Source organism: Aethina tumida, chromosome 1 (assembly GCF_024364675.1).
Source record: "Aethina tumida isolate Nest 87 chromosome 1, icAetTumi1.1, whole genome shotgun sequence".
NCBI classification, from domain to species: domain Eukaryota; kingdom Metazoa; phylum Arthropoda; class Insecta; order Coleoptera; family Nitidulidae; genus Aethina; species Aethina tumida.
The window spans coordinates 12,461,914-12,486,529 of NC_065435.1; the positions used below are offsets into that span (position 1 = coordinate 12,461,914).

The 24,616-nt window shown below is 25.7% G+C and overlaps 1 protein-coding gene across 2 annotated transcripts in view; it reads right to left on the reverse strand.

The window, feature by feature from the left end:
• LOC109596383 (neurotrimin) overlaps window positions 1–23,074 on the reverse strand; it is a 301,564-nt gene extending 278,490 nt beyond the window's left edge. For both annotated transcript variants that reach the window (XM_049961122.1, XM_049961121.1), the window contains exon 1: window positions 22,889–23,074. In XM_049961122.1, the coding sequence (XP_049817079.1) occupies window positions 22,889–22,988 (100 nt within the window). In that variant the 5' untranslated portion in view covers window positions 22,989–23,074. The remainder of the gene's footprint in view (window positions 1–22,888) is intronic.
• Window positions 23,075–24,616: the final 1,542 nt, after the last annotated feature.

Here is a 24,616-nt window from a genome sequence, read left to right on the forward strand (position 1 = left end):
CTAAAAACAATTAACAGGTAAGTAACACTTACTAGTTTAATTTTATTTTCACTTTAGATGTGGAAAGTATCTCCAGATGATACGTCAAGAGCTTTTTTCAAAAGAATGAGTATAATCAGAATAAGTAAAAGGCGTCCTAGATAGGTTAGATTTTGACTTTGACTGTTGGAAGTATTACCAAACCATATCTAAAAAAACTGATCTAAGTATCAAGAGCTTTGTTAAAAGGATAAGTATAATAAGTACAAGACAAGGCACTCCAAATTTGTTTGATTTTGATTTTGACTGTTGGAAGTATTTCCAAACCATATGTAGAAAAACTGATCTAAATGTCAAGAGCTTTATTAAATGGATAAGTATAATAAGTACAAGTACAAGGTGCCCCAAATTGGTTTGATTTTGCCTTTTACTGTTGCCAATATTCCCAGACCATATGTAGAGAACTGATCTAAGTATAAAGAGGTTTTTTAAAAGGATAAGTATAATAAGTACAAGACAAGGCACTCCAAATTGATTTCATTTTGACGGTTGAAAGTATGTCCAGACCACATGTAGAAAAACTGATCTAAGCACCAAGAGCTTTTTTAAAAGGATAAGTATACTAAATAATTATAGTGCCCCAAATTGGTTTGATTTTGTCTTTGCCTGTTGGAAGTATTTCCAAACCATATGTAAAAAACTGATCTAAGTGTCAAGAGTTTTTTTAAAAGGATAAGTATAATAAGTACAAGACAAGGCACTCCAAATTGGTTTGATTTTGATTTTGACTGTTGGAAGTATTTCCAAACCATATGTAGAAAATCTGATCTAAGTGTCAAGAGCTTTTTTAAAAGGATAAGTTTAATAAGTGCAAGTCCAAGGTGCCCCAAATTGGTTTGATTTTGTCTTTTACTGTTGGAAGTATTCCCAGACCATATGTAGAGAAACTGATCTAAGTGTCAAGAGCTTTTTTAAAAGGATAAGTATAATAAGTACCGGACAAAGCACTCCAAATTGGTCTGATTTTGATTTTGACTGTAGGAAGTATTTTCAAAGCATATGTAGAAAAACTGATCTAAGTATCAAGAACATTTTTAAAAGGATAAGTATAATAAGTACAAGTACAAGGTGGCCCAAATTGGTTTGATTTTGTCTTTTACTGTTGGAAGTATTCCCAGACCATATGTAGAGAATCTGATCTATGTGTAAAAAGCTTTTTTAAAAGGATAAGTACAATAAGTACAAGACAAGGCACTCCAAGTTGGTTTGATTTTGACTGATGAAAGTATGTCCAGACCACATGTAGAAAAACTGATCTAAGTATCAAGAGCTTTTTTAAAAGCATAAGTATAAATTGGAAGTATTTCCGGATCATATGTAAAAAACAGATCTAAGTGTCAAGAACTTTTTAAAGGGATAAGTATAATAAATACAATTACAGGGTGTCCCAAACTGGTTTGATTTTGATTTTGACTATTGGAAGTATTTTCAGACCAAGTACTATACTTATACTTATTATACTTAATCTCTTGACACTTCATATTATATTTTACATACACATTTTTGTGTTCAGGCACATTTTCTATTGTAACTCAAATACAGATTTTATTAAAACAGTCGAACAATTTTTGACTTTTTCTTCATTTTTAAACGAGTTTTAATATTTCATATGAATTGAATCCAATTTAAATTCTACAGCATCAAAATCGGTTTGTCCAAACATCGGGTAATTTATATGTTAAGGTCCTGTTTTATTACTATTTAAACACGCTGTTTAAACAGAAATTTTGTACGTACATTTTACATAAACTTTTCTCCTGAAAGCTCCATTTAAATTAATAAACTAGTTATAATAACAAAACATTAACGTTTTCCAAACCCTCCGCTATTTCCATCAAAACTAATTTTCGAATTAAATCTTAACTTGCCCCATTTATTGGATTTAATATTTAATTTTTAAATGGTTTCAGTTTTATCTCTAATTTCCCCTACAAAAACCTGCACTGCCCTTTTTTTCGAAACATCACAAATTTAATTTGTGGCATTTTTTTATTTCGCTGTCGAAACTTTGCTGTCCCTTTTTCGGTATCCTATAATTAGAAGCGTTTAGATTAAATAATTAATAGCTCTCCTCTCATTTAATTTATAACTATTAAAACTTATTTTCTAATTAATGTTAAAACGTTTTAATTGATCGAGCCATTTACGATGTATAAGAATGGGGTGATGGAATGTGCATTAGCTAATTAATAATAATGGAAAAGTTTAGCCATTCGGCATCGAATTAAATAAAACATTTTATTTATATAAATAAGCAATGTGTTTTAATCAAGTTTGACTTTTATTAATTTTGCTTATTCTTAATAGTTAATATTTGATTAAGGAAATAAACTCGTTTGAAATGTTGCGGAGACATTTTCACTACTTCAAACTTAAAGGCTAAGCTAACAGAAAACAGAACTTTGCGTAGTGGCTGCGAGTTTTGGGTAACTAAAAGTGTTCATTAAATTACGTTAATTGATCACATTATTTATGTAACATGATACGTTGACTAAAACTACACAAAACATGCATTTAAGTTTACACGCTGTATATGTGTGCGGGTGTAATTTTTATTTTGTGCTTAATTGCTAAATTGTCAAGCATTTGACCAATGAATAAAATAACACCTTTGCATTATAAATGATTTTAGTTAAAATGCTTCTATTTGTTTTAATGGAGCTTTCGTTAACAGGAAATTAAAATTTTATAATGAATTTGTACACAAAGTCCGTCGATACAAAAATTATTTTAAATATGGGAGTAAATGGTGTGTCGTATCAGTTAAATAACAAGAAAAGGAGCTCGTTGATTAAATAATTCCAAACTAATGCGATGTGAACGGCCGCCCTCGTAAAATAAGTATTTTTACCTTTGTAAATTGGAAGTTACTTAATTAATTTACCGAATGCCGTTTTAAAAACCGTCGCATAGTTTTGTGAGTGACGGGCAAAGCACTTTTTTTTTACGTGACACCAACGTTGTTTTGTTTGGAAGTTCTGCCGAAAGCAATATAAATGGTATATTAAATCTCACGACAAGCGTGGCACTAATATTACAAGGGAATTCTGCGGCTTGTTCTACAATATTAGCATTCATAGTCGTAACCGTCTGTATTATAACAATGTTAATTAATTACGGCACTAATTATAACGAGGGAATGATGCATTAACGCATATGTCTTCTTTATCAATAGGTTGTTATCTGCTACATCCAATGAGTTAAGGGTTTATCAATGTTGTCTCCCTTCTTCATTTACAAATCTGTTTTATATGCAGGTAATTTATGATACTGTTTAGGAATGTATTTGTGGTTTATACGTTCAATAATTTTAAGATCGTTGTTTTGCCAATGGGTGTTAATCAGCTTCGATTATGACTTTCTCTATTTTTCATGTTACTGATTAAGTAAATATAAAATATAATAAACATACGACTCATAAAAATAGCACTAAGTACTATTTATTACTTATCTTCCTCAAGATATTTCAATTCAGTTCAATTTAATAACACCAAAAATGTGCATAAAATAATAGTAACTTTACTCACGAATGTTCAATAAACAGCAATCAACCTTTTAAAAAAGCTCTTGATACGTGGATCAGTTTTTCTACATAACGTAAAAGTGTCACAAGCCTTTTTAAAAGGATAAGTATAATTTAATTTGACTCTGACTGTTGGAAGTATTTTCAAACCATATGTAGTAAAAGTGATTTAAGTGTCAACAGCTTTTTTAAAAGGATAAATATAATAAGCACAAGACAAGGTGTCCCAAATTGGTTTGATTTTGTCTTTTACTGTTAGAAGTATTTTCAGATCATATATAGAAAAGCTAATCTAAGTATTAAGAGCTTTTTTAAAAGGATAAGTATAATAAGTACAAATACAAGGTGCCCCAAATTGGTTTTTTTTTTGGCTTTTACTGTTGGAAGTATTCCCAAACCATATGTATAAAAACTGATCTCAGTGTTAAGAGCTTTTTTAAAAGGATAAGTATAATAAGTGCAAGTACAAGGTGTCCCAAATTGGTTTGATTTTGTCTTTTACAGTTGGAAGTATTCCCAAACCATGTGTAGAAAAACTGATCTAAGTGTTAAGAACTTTTTTAAAAGGATAAGTATAATAAGTACAAGTACAAGATGTCCCAAATTGGTTTGACTTTGTCTTTTACAGTTGGAAGTATTCCCAAACCATATGTAGGAAAACTGATCTAAGTGTTAGGAACTTTTTTAAAAGCATAAATATAATAAGTACAAGTACAAGGTGCCCCAAATTGGTTTGACTTTGTCTTTTACAGTTGGAAGTATTCCCAAACCAAAAGGTAGACAAACTGATCCAAGTGATATGAGCTTTTTTAAAAGGATAAGTATAATAAGTACAAGTACAAGGTGCCCCAAATTGGTTTGTTTTTGGCTTTTAAAGTTGGAAGTATTCCCAAACCATATGTAGAAAAACTGATCTAAGTGTTAAGAACTTTTTTAAAAGGATAAGTATAATAAGTACAAGTACAAGATGTCCCAAATTGGTTTGACTTTGTCTTTTACAGTTGGAAGTATTCCCAAACCATATGTAGGAAAACTGATCTAAGTGTTAAGAACTTTTTTAAAAGCATAAATATAATAAGTACAAGTACAGGTGCCCCAAATTGGTTTGACTTTGTCTTTTACAGTTGGAAGTATTCCCAAACCAAAAGGTAGACAAACTGATCCAAGTGATATGAGCTTTTTTAAAAGGATAAGTATAATAAGTACAAGTACAAGGTGCCCCAAATTGGTTTGTTTTTGGCTTTTAAAGTTGGAAGTATTCCCAAACCATATGTAGAAAAACTGATCTAAGTGTTAAGAGCTTTTTTAAAAGGATAAGTATAATAAGTATAAGTACAAGGTGTCCCAAATTGGTTTGACTTTGTCTTTTACAGTTGGAAGTATTCCCAAACCATATGTAGGAAAACTGATCTAAGTGTTAAGAACTTTTTTAAAAGGATAAGTATAATAAGTACAAGTACAAGGTGCCCCAAATTGGTTTGACTTTGTCTTTTACAGTTGGAAGTATTCCCAAACCAAAAGGTAGACAAACTGATCCAAGTGATATGAGCTTCTTTAAAAGGATAAGTATAATAAGTACAAGTACAAGGTGTCCCAAATTGGTTTGTTTTTGGCTTTAACTGTTGGAAGTATTCCCAAACCATATGTAGAAAAACTGATCTAAATGTTAAGAGCTTTTTTAAAAGGATAAGTATAATAAGTACAAGGTTCCCCAAATTGGTTTGATTTTGTCTTTTATTGTTGGAAGTATTTTCAGATCATATGTAGAAAAGCTGATCTAAGTATTAAGAGCTTTTTTAAAAGGATAAGTATAATAAGTACAAGTACAAGGTTCCCCAAATTGGTTTGATTTTGTCTTTTACTGTTAGAAGTATTTTCAGATCATATGTAGAAAAGCTAATCTAAGTATTAAGAGCTTTTTTAAAAGGATAAGCATAATAAGTACAAGTACAAGGTGCCCCAAATTGGTTTGATTTTGACTTTGACTGTTGGAAGTATTTCCAGACCATATGCAGTAAAACTGATCTAAGGGTCAGGAGCTTTTTTAAAAGGATAAGTATAATAAGTACAAGTACAAGGTGTCCCAAATTGGTTTGATTTTGGCTTTGACTGTTGGACGTATTTCACGACCATATGCAGTAAAACTTATCTAAGTGTCAAGAGCTTTTTTAAAAGGATAAGTACAACAAGTACAAGTATAAGGTACCACAAAATTGGTTTGATCTTGACTTCGACTGTTGGAAGTATTTCCAGAGCATATGTAGAAAAACTGATACAAGTATTAAAAGCTTTTTTAAAAAGATAAGTATAATAAGTATAAGTACAAGGTGTCCCAAATTGGTTTGATACTGACTTTGATTGTTGGAAGTATTTCCAGACCATGTGCAGTAAAACTGATCTAAGTGTCGAGAGCTTTTAAAAAAGGATAAGTATAATAAGTACAAGACAAGCACATGTAATAATTCCTCAACTTTTAAGCTAGCAAAAATTGAACGATTTAATAAGAGATCACACATCATTAAAGAGATAATGATTTTCTCTTAGGAACATTCTATAGAAATGAATGAGACATAAGTAAATAAGTTTAAAATAATAAAATGATAATTATCAGATAGACTAAATCCAAGAAATTATGTAGCCAAAATAAAAGTCTAAGTGCTTTAGAAAATATTTTTCTTAGATTTCATTTACACACTGCACTTTTTTAGACAAAACAATTCAACATAACAACGATCACAAACACTGACTCGACTTGAAATTGAAAACACGTTGCATAATTAAAGTTCGATGTCTTCTGTTTCGACGTAATACCGTTAAGATATTAACTTCCGACAAAGGGTGGGACGGAAAGTTGCGCACTCAAAAAGGTAGAAAAAAGAAGAGCGGTAAGAAAATTTCAAATATAAATCAGCCTAAAGCGTTGCAATATGAGCCGGGGTATTTTATTTTTATTTTCCAATCGTAGCTGCGTATCCATGTAACATGGTTTAAACCGATGGCGTAGCATGTTGCCTTAATTTCTGCCATCAGCTCAACCGCTTTGCGTTCACCTTCGGCAATGTTAAGAAAAAATGGGTCGCTCATTACGCAATACAGCCGTGGGATTATTCAAAACACACACACACCCACAGGTACTGGATTCTTGTCGATTTCCTCTACCCCCTTTTTTTTCATTTTCGGTTCTTGCGTGTTTTCCAGTCTGGAAGCCAATCTTCGGCTTGAGAGGTTCAACGAAGTTGTGGTATCGATTTAATTGAAGCAGTTAATATTTTCATATTGAAAACATGAATAAAATATGATATAAAATAATTAATACTCTTCTGTACTCTTTACTGTGTAATTTTAAATTTAAAATAATCTTTATACTATCAAATATGTGCCATCGAAGAACTGAACATTAAATGTAGAATTCATTCGTGTTTATTTATGTTATTTACTTTTCTTTTAATGAAAATATAATTAAAACTATATTTCAATCTAAAAGCTTCATAATTTCTGTTACATGTATTTTTATTTTAAAAAGGCAAAGCCATTTAATCAAAATGGTTGATTAAATAGTAAAAAATATGAATTTATAGAATGTATTAAATTTTTATTAATAATAATAATAATTTAATAGAATAGAACAAATTATAATTATTCCAAAAACTTAAAACTATGGGTTTATTTATTATTAATCTATAATTTTTCAATTAAAATATTTGAAAGACAAATATAAAAAATCGTCGAAATTTAAAATATTTAAGAACAAAAATAATTAAATACTCCTGAAATAATATCCAGCACAATCTAAATTCTTTGGCAATAGTCAAGGACACTGTTTCTTTTGTCAAAAATTCTTAAATTAGAAAAAAAAGGAAAAAAATTCATGATATATTTTTTTTAATTCCCAAAATCCTGAAAAAATTTAAATTTCAAACATTTTTCAAATTTATGGAATAATCGTGAATCAATGAGAAAAATTTTTGTGACAAAATGAAAAATTTTCAAGGTCAGGATAATTTCCAAAACTTTAAATAATGAAGAATTGAAATCCTTTAAAATTCTTAATGGAAATAAAAAAATTTTAATTTTATTAATGTCATAAGATTTGAGATATTAAAACAATGAAAGTTCAGAATAATTTTCTAAACCTTAAATAATGGAAAATTAAAATATTAAAAAGTTTAAAAATCCAAAAAATCATTAAAATTCTATTAATTATTTTATACAATAAAGAATTGAAATCGAAAAAATATTTTCCATTTTTAAGTTTAAAAAAATAAAATTTTTGAAGAAAATTAAACTACAATTTATAACCATAAAAACTAATATATAAAAAATAAAACATTTTCAAGGATAGTTTCTAATATTTTATATAAGTGAAAATTAAAAAAGGCCATGTTTAAATTCAAAAGAAAATTTAAAATTCTGATAATATTTAATGTATAAAAATTAAATTTTATTGGAATATTTTTAAGTATAAAATAATAAAATAATAATAATAATAATTTAGTGGTCATTTTTTAAAAGAATATTTATTAGTTATTTTTTATTATAAATTTACCACTTTTTATATAAATTTACCACTCAAAAAAATTTAATTTCAAGGACAAATATTAAAAAGTAAAAACATTATCGAAATTCGAAATATTTCGAGAAAAGTAAAATTTAAATACTGTAAAAAATTTACAGTTTCAAAACTCAAAAACAATTTTATGGCAATAATATTTCTTATTAATTAAGATATTTTAATATTTGATATTTTCATTGAAAGATATCCACAAATATAAATTTTTAAATAAAAAATTATAAAATTTAAAATTCTCGATTAAAATAAAAATGTTCAATGTCCAGATTTTTCATTTCATTTCATTTTTCAAAAAATTTAAATCATTTTCAAAGTCAAAATAATTTCCAAAATTTTGAAAAATGGATATTTAAAAATTTCCCAATTTTATGGCAATAATATTTTTTTAAGTTAATTAAAATATTTTGACACATTGAAAAATATTCACAAATGACACAGACAAAAAAACTACAATTTAAGATTGTTGACCTTGAAAATTTTCATTTTGATCGAAAAATTTAAATTATTTTCAAGGTCAAAGTAATTTCTAAATAGAAATTTGAAAATTCCCCAAAAGTTAAACATATTTGAGGGCAAAAAGTATTCAAATTTTGGGAGAAACTGGAGGTAATTTTTGAGGTATAAAATAGGGAATTTTGAGTCTTACAAAGTATTTGAAAATTAGAATTAATTAAAAAATTATAATTATACCTTAATGTATAAATTAATTATCTTGAATATCAAACAAAATAAAATTATTATATCCACATTTATTAACTAGAAAATTTAAATATACACATTGAAAAAACTCAGACATTTTCGTTTTGGACGGAAAAATTTTAAAGCCAGGGACCCGCAACAAAGTAATTTTTATTCATTGTTTTACTCAACTATCGTACTGTACAAAAATAAATTATTGGCTAGCAAATTTTTGAACGAATATACCAAATTCACAGAGGGCGAGGAGGAAGAGGTAGGGCTGCATCATTCACAAACGGGGCAGTTTTCAAAACAATAATTCAACAGCAAACCATAACTTTTACATTTTAATTCAATTGTACTAAGTCGTCAATATTTTATTATAAAAAAGCTTCTCTATTATTAACAGTGACAAGAGCTGAAACGCAACAAAAATCCGGCCCAAAAATATATATATATATATATATATATAAAATAATCTGCGGGGCTAATAGTATTTATTGATGGTAAATGTTTAACTTTAAATGAAACACATGATAATGGAATTTTATATCCATACGTTTTGTTGCGTGTTCCGTTTAATTTATAACAACAAAACAGCAACATTTTTTTTCCGCCACTTGATTCCTGGGCGAAAATACGCGGCCATGAATCTTTGTGTAAAGTTTCATTTTTATTTTATTGATAGCCCCTGTTTAGAGTGTGTGTGCAGTGTGCAGTGTGTTTACACAAAAGCCGGAGTAAATGGTATTGTTTGTAGCGGTTGACATTTAATTGAAATTTTATCAGTCGGTTTTATTTTGCCATAAATAAGCGTTTAATAGTGTGAAAGGCGTAAAATATACATTCCACAATAGATAGAAGTAAATTTTATTCCGAGTGATAAATTCCGGTCTTAAATAAGGAGAGATTCCTGAATATATTTGGTAGTTTTTCAAGGTTTTCCGGGGGAAAGGCGTACATATGTCGCCCGTTATCAGGAGGACACTTGTGACCGTTTAATGCCCCGGCCAGAAACGGGAAGGCATACACTAAACGATTTCCGAACAAAACCAAACCCCCGTTCTGGGGACTCGGTCACGTTAACTTTTTCGGTCACGTGTACGCTCCCCCCGTCGAAAATATAACAACTAAAGCCTATTGCCATCATCTTATTATCTTAAGGCGGTATTATTGATTGCCATCTCTTCATCGTTATCTTTCATACGTACGTTCCGGGCGGGGGTGGACTAACCCTTAAAAGATACACCGCAGCTTCATTCGATTAAACCTCCTTATATGTCAGGATTATTAATAACGTACGAATACACCGGTTATAATTAATTTATCCATCTGGCAAATTTATTATTTTTTGCCACCCCTTATGTGGGATCACATAAATTTTCCAATAAAAATATAACTCGTCCGTAATTACCGGAATTTGATTTATCCTCAACCGTGTTGAGCACTTGCGATTATTAGCCGTCATAATTAACTTTTTCACAATAAATTTACTTTGTACAATTACGTGTTTATTATAAACAAAATTATATATTCAAACACAAAGAACATGTGATGATGAAAATTTAATTTGAAATGTGGAGTAAACTGAATTAACTCCTTTTTTAGTTTTCCATGTTTTAATTAATTATTATTTAATTTTGTATTGTTTATTATTATTTACGTATGTATACATCAAAATAAAATATTAATATTAGTTTGTTTATGTTCATGATTGTTTGAATAATTTTTCATTTATCTTTTAACATTTTTCTATTAAACTGTATATAAACAAGATGTTTCCAAAATAGATGGTCAAAATTTGGGAGATGTTAAAACACGTTCAAAAATGAAGAAAATCTAAATATTTTTTTCTCATATTTCCGTAACCTTTGATTCAATTATGCTTAAATTTGGTACGTATTATTTTAAAACACGTACTTACAATTCAATGTAATAAATTTTATCCATAATGGTACAGTACTACTGTAAAAATGTAAAAATTCAAAAAATTAATATTTTTGATTAATGAAAATATTCTAAAAATTTGATAATTGCTTTAAAAATATCCACAAATTCAATTTTTATATAAAAATTCAATAAAAGTCCTTTAATTTTAATTTCAATTTCGAAAAAAATTTCCAAAGTTTTGAACAATGGAAATTTGAAAATTCACAATTTTATGTGATATATATTTTTAAATAATTAAAATATTTTAAAATTTTGATAATTTCATTGAAAAATATATACAAATGAATTTTTATATAAAAATTTAACATTTTAAGATTCTCGATCAAAATTAAAATAATTTTACAATATTATGGAAATGTTATTTTTACTTAATTAAAACATTTTAAAATTTTGATGTTTACGTTCAAAAAATTATACAATATTTAATTAACATATTCTACAATTTCTCGATGAAAATAAAAAAATTTCATTTAGATCAAAAAATTTTAATCATTTTCAAGATAATTTCCAAAGTTCTGATTAATGAAAATTTAGATATTCAAAAAAATTGAAAAATTTCAAAAAATTTACAATTTTATGGCAATGAATTCTATTTTTAGTTAATAAAAATATTTTAAAAGTTTGTTATTTACGTTCAAAAATATCCACAAATGAATTTTTAATTAAAATATTCTACAATTTAAGATTCCTGATTAAAATGAAAAATTTTCAAGGTCAAGATTTTTCATTTTGATTGAAAAATTTAATTAATTTTCAAGGTCAAGGTAATTTACCATCTTTTGAATATTAGAAATTTGAAAATTCTTTAAAAATTTCACAATTTTATGACAGTACTATTTTTATTTAATTAAAATATTTTAAAAATTTGTTATTTACGTTAAAAAATATCCACAAATAAATTTTTAATTAAAATATTCTACAATTTAAGATTCTTAATCAAAATAAAAAAATTTCTAGATCAAGATTTTTTTTGACAATTTCCAAAGTTTTGAATAATGAAAATTTTAAAATTCTTTAAAAAAATCAAAAATTTCACAATTTCATTCATTTTTAATTAATTAAAATATTTTAAAAATTTCATATTTAGGTTAAAAAAAATTCATGAATGAATTTTTAATTAAAATATTCTACAATTTAAGATTCTTCTCGATTAAAATGAAAAATTTTCAAGTTCAAGATTTTTCATTTTGATCAAATAATTTAAATCATTTTCACAACTAAGATAATTTTCAAAGTTTTAAATAACGAAAATTTGAAAAATCTTTAAAATTTAAAAATTTTATGGCAATAATATTTTTAATGAATGGAAATATTTTAAAATTTTAATATTTACATTAAAAATATCCACAAATGAATTTTTAGATAAAAATTATACAATTTACGATAATCGATTAATATAAAAATTTTCAAGGTCAAAATTTTTCATTTTGATGGGAAAGTTTAAATTATTTTGAAGGTCAAAGTAATTTTTAAATTGAAATATGAAAATTCCCAAAAAGTTTGATATATTTGAAGGCAAAAGTATCAAAATTTTGGGAAAAGCTTAAGGTAATTTTTAACGTATAATGAACGAATTTTTTACGTATTTCTGTAACAATTGGTTAAATTTGGTATATCTTATTAAAATGAGATTCATATTTTCCCCAGTTCCAAATAATCAGAATTTTCTTGCAGAATCTTGGAAAGAAAATGTTGATTAATTTGTTGAATACAATTTATTTTACGTTATTTCGAAAGTTACAAACGCAAATTGCCGTTTCCATTACTTAATACGAAATGATAAAAAACTGCAATTCACATATTAACACAAACACGAACCTATTTTAACCATCACCATCAATTTTCGCAAGATTCAATCATTCATATTTAAATTGACGTTTTATACATTCAATATGGTGGCACAAAAATGGATTTTTTATTCTGCACTAAAAACTACGTTTTTTAATACATAAAATATGGTTGCTGTGGAATTATGAATTTCCGTAAAAATATATGTATTATTCCGTCATACATATAAAATTGCTTTTGATTAATATCGCATAAATTTTTAAATGAGTGTTTCCAAAGTAAAGTGAAAGGAATGTAAGTCTTATTAAAGTATTAAAAAGTTATTAGCATGACCTTTTTGTTTACATCCATTGAAAAATATGATAATAATCCTATTTAAATTGTTACTTCCAAGTTGACTTTGGTGTAAGTCTTCTTGTGCCTTGTTATGTAATTTAATTTGTGTTTAGGATAGAATTATGGGCAATGTACCCTTCTTTTTATCCAAGTGTCAATTGGGTGGGTTATTATTAAATTTAAAGTTGAATGAGGGAAATTTCCATTAAAATTATTCTTAGAAAAGTTATTTTAAATACACACCAAGTTTGAAAAGTGTCCATTCGAACATTTTTGTGCTAAAATATTGCGGATCTGTTAAAAACTTAAATTCAGGAATAAGTTTATAAGTTCGCAACGACTAAATCGTGGGGAATTTCATTCGGAAAATCTATTCGATACGATACAGTAAAATGTGACGATAAGAATAAATAACGTCTTTTCATTGGGCTTTATCTTTTCTCCCTTTTACTCAACATTCATCCATTTACTATGTTAATCCTCTACATTCATGGCCAGTGTCATTTAATGCTGCTTAATGCCTTTTCGCAAATTAATGGCCAAGTAATCGCCTTCTTCTTATTTTATTTTTCTATCATATGAACTCGACGCCAAAAAACTTAAATTAAATACTTTCTTGGGCACGTTCGAAGATCACGTGTTACATGTTTAATATTCGTGGAAGATGTGGAAATTCAACGATTACCTAATTACTACAATTTTATAATTCGATCAATATTATTTCCAGGCATTTAACATCAAAGTTTTCTGTCGAATTTACAATTATACTGAAATGTTTGTACAATATTTATTCAATTATTTGGAGGTGAAAAAAAATGAAAAAGTCAAAATTTGAAATTCTGTAAGAAATTACATAATTTTAAATAAAATTTAATCATTTTGAAGGTCAAGGTAATTTCCAAACTTTCAAAATTTTCACAATTTTATGACAATGCTGTTTTTAATTAATTAAAAAAACAATAAAATATTCTATCAAATTTAAGATTCTCGGTTAAAATGTAAACTTTTCAAGATCAAGATTTTTTATTTTAAATAATCAAGATAATTTACAAAGTTTTGAATAATAGAAATTTGAAAATTTTTTAAAAATTTCTATTTACATTGAGAGAATTAAAAAATATTGAATATTTAATTAAATTAAATTCTTCAAACATTTTTCAATAAAATCTAAAATTTCAAAATTTTAATATTTTTAAATTGTTAAAATATTTTAAAAATTTGATAGAAATATTTTTAATAGATTGAAAATTAATAAAAATTTAACATTTTCACTTAAAAACATCCATGAAATGGTAAAATTCTGTAAGAAAATTGAAAATTAGAAACGAAAAATGATCAATATTAAATTCCTTAATATAATTCAAAAAATGCCAAGGCCAATATAATTTTTAAATACACAAAAAATAAAATTTTAAATCAAATTTATTTACTGATTGATTTTTTTTTTTTTTTGAAATTAATGGCACAGTATATTTATATATTTTCTACAATGTGATCAATTGTGATATTAAAAATAATCCATCAAAATTTGAAATTCTATAAAGATTAAAATTGTAAAAATTATACAATTTTAAATAAAAAATCCTCGAAATTATAATTATTTTGAGAAAATTGAACAAAATATTATTACTAAAAATTTGGTATTTTTACTTAAGAAAATTTGAGACTGAGAAATATTAAATTTTTTTAACATAATTTAAAAAATACAATATATCAATATAATTTTCAAATACATAAATAATAAAAAAAAGTAAAATTTTAAATCAAATTTATTGGTTGATTGATTTTTTTAATTGAAATTAATGGTACAATATAATTTTACATTTCTAATCAAAAATGCATTATAATTAAAAATAATCCATTAAATTTAAAATTCTATAAACAAAAATTAAAATTGCAAAAGTTACAATTTTAAATAAAAAATCCTCGAAATTTTAATTATTTTGAGGAAATTTAAGAAAATAAAGAATTTTCAGTCAAGATAAATTTTATTTTCAGTTACAAACATCCATAAAAAAGTAAATTTCTCTAAGAAAACTGAAAATTTCAAATTTTAATATTTTTAAGGACAAAAATTTTAAATATTTGTATAAATAAAAAATTTTCAAAGTTAAGATAAATTTTATTTTCATTTCATTAAAATTAAAAAGAAAATATATTTTAAGATCAAAAATCACAAATTTTGAAATTCTTGAAAAAAAAAATAATTATTTTCAAGGTCAAAATAATTTTCATATTTTATAAATATCCGTGAAAATGTAAACTTCTTTAAGAAAGTTTTAATTAGGCTAAAAATAGTAAAATTTATAACTTTTGTGTAAATAAAATATTTTCAAGGTCAAAATCATTTTCATTTTCATTTACAAACGTTCATAAAAATGTAATATATTATATATATATATATATATATATATATATATATATATATATATATATATATATATATATACAACCTGATCAAATATGATTAACCGTATATATAGTATATTGTTATAAAAATAAGCAAAAATGTGAGTTTAAATAAGTAATAAGTATTTGTTTTATTATTTCAGTAATATTTAAAAATTTAAAAGTAATTAAAATTATTTTTATAAATAAATAATAATTTCAATATAAAATTTTCTTGACTAGAAATAGTAGTTAGAATATATTTTAACATGTTGTTCAGAACAATAACAGAAACTGAATGAGACTTGTTGTGGGTCCTGAGTCAGATGATTTATCTGTAACCTCCCGAAAGTCATCTGCTGATCCGTTTCATTAAGTGCACTTGTCCAATAAATAATCCGTAAATTGGTTGCAGATTTTTGTGACACATTTTATATTAGACGGCTGTCTCTATAATTTCAAATAAACATGCATTATTTAGTAATGCGTAATTCCCGAGCTTAGGCCTTGTGAGGGGTGACCGCTTCCTCCCTTTCGGTTATCGATGTGTGATGAATCAGAACTAAACGCTTCACCCCTATTTAACAAAGTAGCGACAGAACGCGTCTTATGAAGGGACGCAGTCGTGGATTACTTTGTAACCGCAGATAAAAGCCCCAAATTATCATTTCCCTTTGAATTTACATAATCAAAAACAAAAAGGCATAAGGTTAATATTCTTCGGCCAGGACCAATATCCCACCCCCTGTATCGGGGCATAAAATAAGATCTTTTACATATTCATTGAATGTATAATTGTACAGGGCGTTCGGTCCCCAAAGACGGATAAAATATTTAAATAATATTGCCCCGTTTTGCCGCCGTTCATTTCCCCGTCGAAAATCCGACCGACACACACACTTCCATACATAATCACCGCAACATATCTTTTTGTTACCGGGAATTCACCGCGAACCGTGAATTTATTCATTTATCACCATATTTACTGAATTATCGGTGTCGCGGCCACAATGAAATGTTTCCACTTATTTCCCCCATTGTACGCCCAATCGGTCCGGGACGCGTCTATCTAACGTGTAAAGCAATGAATCTTGCGGCCCTGAGGAAAGTTAAAAGATGCGAAAGAGATCTCACCCCACCTCGGTGACAAGTGGAAAGCTAGAACTAGAGCCAGATACAGATAATGCCCAAGATTTATGGTGATGTCTCTTGGACTTGGTTGTTGAAGTCCAGCGATGGCAAATCCTATGTGATGGCCATTATCAGCGGCCAGTCATGGGGGTGGGGTGTGTTCATCGCTCTGATCCCAATTAAATTAATTATCGACACATAATTGATGACGAAACTATAATTTAAAGAGAATACCGAACAAAATTAAACACACACATTTGCAATTACCAAATATACACGGAAACGGAGTTTGGTCCTTTTGGAGATGGGGAAGTTTGTTGAAATTTTACTCCGTTCCAAAGCAGTTCTTAAAACTAATTAGTATTGAAAGCTGATTCTTTAATATCTATTAGTAATAAAGCTAAACACGCTTTCAATTTATGTTAGGCACTAACACAAACTGCATTCGCTAAATTAATTAAGTAGTTTTCAAATCAAATGCCTGCCAGCGCAACGAAATCAGATGAGCAGCAAAGCAAGAAATACGAATGAAACGCAAGATCCCAACAAAAGAGGAACGGGGTAATATATGTGAACTAACCACTTATCTGATTTGTAATATCATATTAAATGTGTATTTGTTCGTGAAATTTCAAATAAATCTTACATACTCAATTTGTTCGTTGTTTGCCAGGGATTAAAATCCACAATGTTTTTGTTCACTCTATAAATGGATTTAAATCTGATAATTTTATACAGCCACTATCATATTAAATTGTTTGCCTTAGTTTCGGTTGATTTATGTAAATGTCCATGATAAAAGATATAGTAATCTGACGTTTATGTGTTATATCATTTTATTCCTTTAAAGATTTATATAGGTCTACTCAACTCAACTGCTAAATATTGAGTGGGAAGTATTTACGTTCCTGGTTCATCATTTATTTGATTATACACATTTTAACCTAACTAACTTCAGAAACTGAACTTGGACACAGTTGATGAAGTCGCAGGATTTTAGTTTCGTGGGTCTAAATGTGGCTATGAATGCTTTGAAGATGAAAACATGAAAGTTGTCCTGAAATTTGTACCAACGAATAAATTGAACAATATTTCTTGTAAAATCGTCTTAATATATGTTTGGAAATGAGTTATTAAACTGAGATGCATCAACCAAAGAAGAAAGAAGAAGCTTCAGCCAACGAATTTAGATTTGGTAAACCTGGTGGAGCACTTAAAATGACTCTAACCCAATAAAGATTTTGATAACTGTGTCGTGGACTGAAGTCAAAAGATCAACTGCTCTCAAATTGACCCCAGGACCATTTAGAGTCTGAAATAAAGTTTCAAAATGTTAAATGTTCTACGCCATCCACCATATAGTCCAGATATTTCCTCACGTGTATTATTTATTTTCGTTATTATCCAATTCTTTAAGTAATAAACTGTTTAATCCTGAAGAATAAGTCAAAACTGAGGTAGATGTGTTCTTCAGTTTCAGGAACCCTGAAATGAATTTGTTTATTGAACGTTAGCAAAAAATTGTTGATTGTTGATTATTTTGATAAATAGAAGTTACTTGGAGGAAAGTTATGCTTTTTCTGGTACTTATATATTAGACTGGGCCAAAAAAATCGTCTATTTTTTATTCCAACACTAAAAAACTAGTTGGGCTCTTAATTTTACTAAGAAGGTCCTCCTCATCTCAGTTTTCTAATTTTTCTTCAGTCCCATATGGCAAAATCTACATCGCCACAATAGAATAGTACTTGATCGTACAGAAAATTTCTATATATATTTTTTAATAGTTTTTTTATATGTGAAATATTTTAAATTTATCCATTTCCAATCAGTACACATTGGGATTCGAATGCGAATATCTTCTAAATTGTTAGAGTAATCGATTAACCACAAGAGAACTTTTTTGTAGAGCGTTCAATTTCCTACAAAAAATGTAAATAGAAATTTTGTGTACGATCAAGTAATGGTGAGATATGGATTTTTCCATATGGGACTAAAGAAAAAATGGAAAACTGAGATAAAAAGGACCTTCTTATTAAAGTTGAGAGCTCATCTTTGGAGAGCATTTTTTTAAAGGTGTCTACGAATCAATTTTTCAATCTTTGTCCACCCTATTACATATACAGGGTGGCTCTGAAAGTTTTGTACAAAATTTTACCACAGATTCTCGAAGTGCAATGAGATGGATTTGCTTTATCTTACCTTAGTACAAAGGTACTAATTACGAAGTTATAGGGCACCAAAGTTAATTTATTTCCAAGATTTCAAAGTAGGCACCATTAATTAATTAAATTTGTTATCTGAATCTTAAATACGTTTTCATAATTCCTCTTCGGTATTTATGAATATGGAGTAAACCATTGATTTTAGAATACCCCATAAAAATATTGAAAATAAATTATTAACTTTATTTAACACCCTGTATTTTGGACATCCTGAATAGAATATTAATTTTTTACTTATAATTAAGGTGAATATAAGCAAAACCACCCTGAAAATCTTTTGCCCAGTAATTTCAAAGGCACCAATTCACCAATTTTGATAAAAAATGTATTAAGAATGTCCCTGAAATATACATACATGGATTTTTAATACAAACAGATATTGTTCTGTTGTGACAGAGTTCTTTATTTTTTTGTGTGACATTCGGTGGAGTCGTTGACCATTTTTAGATTTTATGTTATTCGTCTGTCTCCTCACTGAACCCATTTTAGGGCGAATTTACTTGAATAAATTTAACATCAAGATTCTCAATTATGGCGGCAAAAGACACAAGTTTAATAGCATAAAATTCTTAATATAAAAGTTTAAATTACTGGGTATATATATATTTTTTTTTCATTTTACTTTTATGGGTTTTCACGAAGTTGGAATAAGTAATACAGTGACTGCGTTTTTCAAACATCAAACTGGAATGATATAAGTTATTTAATGATGGACTTTACGGTATACCTATACTTATTCTTTGAGTAATTATGCCAAAGTAAATGGTTTCCGCGAGGAATATCCGAACTTAATTTATTATTCATTCAATAGTAAGAATCATATTCAGCTGTAAATGTAAAATAGACGATGCCGGAAGGCATAAAATCATACGCTAGTTAAATTCCCAATATAGAAGAAATAATTAATTCAATATTTATCAAGTGAATATTAATACGTCGTTATTGGGATTTTCTAATAATAAAACTTTAACAATGTACTATAATGCATGTTAGTCTAGAATGTTTGAACAAAGGAAAATCACTGGAATATAACTTGGCTCATTAGATAAAATTATTAACGTCTACTTTATTGATTATAACCTAAAATTTATCAAACATCACACTCAAAGCAAATATCTTTTTATAAATTTATGTGCATATCCTTAAATCTGGTCCATAAATAAAATTGCAACACAACAATAGTTTACAGCTAGCTACAAAATTAAACCAACTCACTCTCTTTAGTTATTTTTAACTAATTAGATGCAACATCCAGTCGATTATTATTTTGAATAAACATGTAGTAATTCTTGGGTTTTGTGAAATTTTTAAAACACATTGTGTAGAAACTTTTATAAATATAGTAAATATACTGTCAAAAGAGCTTTTTTTTTTAAATAGATGACAATCACTGACATATAATTTACATTAAAATATAAAAAAGCACATTGTTTGAGTTTTGGCATTAATTATATTATTCTGTACTCTTTTGTAATTATTTAATACAGAAATAATTTAAATTAACCAATGTGTAGTTGAGTTAAATGAAAATGATTTATTTTATTTAAAAATTTAATTTTTTCACAACTATAAATTATTAGATTTTAGATGAATAGTATAAACCATAATATATATAATTAACTTAAATCAAATTAACAAATATGGTTAGATTAATGAAAATTGATTTTTTTGTTTGACACAATCAAATAATATTTTCACGAGTAAATAAAATTTATAATTGCAAAAAATCAAATTTAGGAAAATAAAACAATAACAATAAATTATTAAATTATAAATACAATAGTTGAAATATGAAAAACGTTCTCTATAAAATAATAAAAAAAAAACTAATTAAATTCATATAAAATTTAACATGTATGTAAATAATTACAAATTTTTATAATTATTTGAATTGAAAATATAATTAATCCATCGTATTATTTAAGATAATAATAATAATTATTCTAAAATGATTGTACAATAAAATTCAATATATAACAACAAAAAATATTTTTTTAGTAAGTTGTTACAAAAAATTTCCTTTCGTTCTGACTTTTTCATTAAAATATAAATTTTAATATTGTTTTATAATTTTATGAAATAAATATTCCCTTGAAAATATAATTTATTATAATTATAATTTTAAAAATGTAATATTTAAATTAATTAATTAAATAATTTTATAATATTGAAAATATATATAAACAAACAAAATAATTTGTGTTAACACTAAATTTATAATTAATTTTTACAAAACACCAAAGAAAACAATTAAAATTGTAATATAAATAGTATATTTTTTATATATTAAATCGTTTTATTACTAAAATAAATCGTTTTAAATATGCTAAAATATATTTTTAATAGAATATAGTATAGTAATTTAATTTAAAAATGTTGTAGCTTTATATATAATTACAGTTGTTCATATGAGAATAATTTGTTTATTTGAATTTATGTTGAATTTTTTAATAAAATAAATAATATTTAATATTTTTAATATATAAAAATAACCAAAATTCTTATCAAAATAAAATATTTTAAAATATCTGAAGTAAATAATTTAATTATTTACACACTAATCAATAAATAAATGACTAAAATAAATATTTTTTAATATTATTTTTTTTATTACTTAAATTTATTTTAATTTAGTTTCAAAAAATATATAAGTATATAATATATTAATAAATAATAAATAAATATTAATATAATAATTAATATTATATATAATATATTAATAAATAAAAACAATAACAACTATTTATTACAATTATTTTTTACACATTTTGTATTTTAAATTTAAATTAAAAAAATTAGTCAAAGAAGCATCAACACAAATAATTCAAATACATGTACAGTGTTTTAATGTTTTTATATTTTATTTTTAAACATTTTAAATATACAAAAAAATATGGTTTTTTAAATATTTAAAACCCTTGACCACTAAAAATTATATATTAATATAATTTTTTATTTTTAATTTAATTTTAATACATTTGAATATATATAAAAAATAGTGTATATATACTTTTTTACTGAGAATTTTATTAATAATTATTATAAATAAACATACAAAAAATTAATTTTAAAGTTGTTTTAATAGCAATATTTAAAATACTTGTGCAGTATTTTAATATTTTATTTTTAAATCAATACATTTTAAATATACCAAAAATATGTATTTTTAATATTTAAAAACTGAGAACTATATATAATATATAATATTTTATTATTTAATTTTGAATATACAAAAAAAAATAATTAATATAATTTTTTAACATAAATAATGATATATATATATATATATATATATATATATATATATTTATTAAGAATTTTATTAATAATTATTATAAATATACAAAAAAATAATTTTAAAGTTGTTTTATTGATATTTTAATGTTTCATTTTTAAGATAATACGTTTTAAAATTATAAAAAATATATATACTTTTTAATTGAATTTTTAAACAAAAAAATATATATATATTATAATTATTGTTTTACATTAAAAATCTGCAATATTTAAAATATTTGTGCAGTACTTTAATATTTTATTTTTAAGATAATACGTCTTAAAATTACATAAAAAATTACATAATAATTTTATTTGTTTAATTGACAATATTTAAAATATTCGTGCAGTATTTCAATTTTTATTTTTAAAATAATGAGTGATTATATAAAAAATCAAACTTGTATGATTTAATTTTTTAATTAATGTGATATTTATAAATTTCTAATAAAGAAATAATATTAATTATAATATTTTTTTACACACGAATTTTGGAATTTACATTAAAAATCAGTTTTACAGTAAACAAATATTATAATAATTTTATGCAAAAAATCTAATTAAAAAGATAAAATATTCACACAAATATATTAGTTTAATCTAATGTGTTTTTAATATACAAAAAAAAACATATTTTTTGCATTTTTTTTAATTTTTAATATTTAAAATAAACTTAAATATACAAAAAATAATTTAATTTTATTAATGACAATATTTAAAATACTGTATTTTTAATATTTATTTTTAAAATAATGAAATGTGACTATATAAAAAATCAACCAGTTTTAATTTTTTTTTTTTTTTTAAATATATATATTTTTTCAAAAATTTTACAAAAATATTTTATTATTATTTTCTTCATTTTTCTACATGGTCTAACGTAAAATAATATTTAAAGCTAAACTGCCACACAAATGTATATATTATCATTAAAACAAAATAATAAAATAAATTTTGAAAAAAAAAATTAAAAAAATTTCCTACCATTTGAAGTGGCTCCAGTCGACGTGGCAGCATGACAGTAGCACATCGAACATAACAACAAGAACAGTCTAATAAAGATGCGGCGTTTGTCGCAGCACATGGTGGAAGTTGTACGAAAATGGGTTTCGCGCGCGTAAACTTTTGTACTTGTACGGCCTCGTGCTTTCGGCCGTGCCAGACCGCCGATCGCAAACTGAAGGTTTCAAGTGTCGGTGGAACACTAACTGAAGTCTGAAACATATTCAGACTATACCTTTCAGCATGCGCGCTATTCAGTCCTAACTTCACGCTCGGCCAATAGTGAACCACAATGCTATACCAATAAACCAATAGGAAATTTAAAAGACGGTACATGGGAGGGCCTAAGACATGTAAGATATGTAATTAGAATTGTAAAACACAGGTAAGAACATTGCTAAACGGGCCGGGTTACTTTTTGGCACGTGTTACTTACCAATTCCAAACATAATCCCGCATTCGTTTCAAGAACTTCTTTCTCCTTGTTCTTGTTGTGTTATACATCATCCAACTGACTATTTGTTATTTGCTTAATCTCGTCCAACTTTGGATCGCTGCACGATTGCTTATTTATACCTGTCCGCATTCTTTTGCACTTTCCCCCTTAACTTCGCAACTTTTTCACACAAACAGCCAAACAGTTTTCTTAAATAGTTGCCATCAATCCTATTTAGACGTCACAGTTCAAACATTTTGTTCTACCACACTTGGAATCGGTCAAACATAATATAATTGATTTAATTAATAAAGTTTTTGTTGTAACACATTTTATTTGAATTAATAATGTAACAGGGGCTAAAAGATTGATCCAGTTTAGAAACTTTCCGTTTAAGCATTCTGTGCCAACAATGTAACATTTTTTAATAAGTTTTGAAATGTCTGATACATTTTATTGTTGTATAAATAACTGAATAAAATATTTTTCAAATGATACAAATATGTTATGTCTGCTTGTACAAATTTAAAGTCAAACTAATGAACTCAGTAAGTAGTAATTACATGTTAAGAAGACATTTTTTACTTGAATTAATAGTTAAGAAAGCTTATTTAAAAAGGATATATAAAATTTAAAATGTTTAAAATGTTTTTCAAGTAATAAATATATGTATTTATATGTCTTCTAGTATAAAATTTAAATATTCAATGTCAAAACAATACAGACTTAAGTAGTTTCATGAAATGTCTGGTAACAGGTTAACAAGATATGTTTTCTTGTATAAAATTTAAATATACTACAAGTCACCCCTCTTAAAAAAGATGTCTAAATTAGTAAGTTTACTTAAATTAATAGTTGAGAAAGCATATTTAAAAAGGTTATATAAAATTTAAAATGTTTTTCAAGTGATAAATATATATAGTTATATGTTTTTTTTTATAAAATTTAAATATACTACAAATCACCTCCCGTAAAATAGATGTCTAAAATAGTATGATACAGACTGTAAGTTGAAGTTACTTGAAATGTCTGTAACAGGTTACTAAGGTATTTTTTCCTTGAATTAATAGTTGAAAAAGAATTATTTAAAAAGGATGTACAAAATTTAAAATGTGTAAAATATTTTTCAAGTGATAAATATATGTAGTTGTATGTTTTCTTGTATAAAATTTAAATTTACTACAAGTCACTCCTCTTAAAATATATGTCTAAATTATTAAAATGAAGTTTGTATGTTGTAGTTACATGAAATGTCTGTAATAGGTTAACAAGAT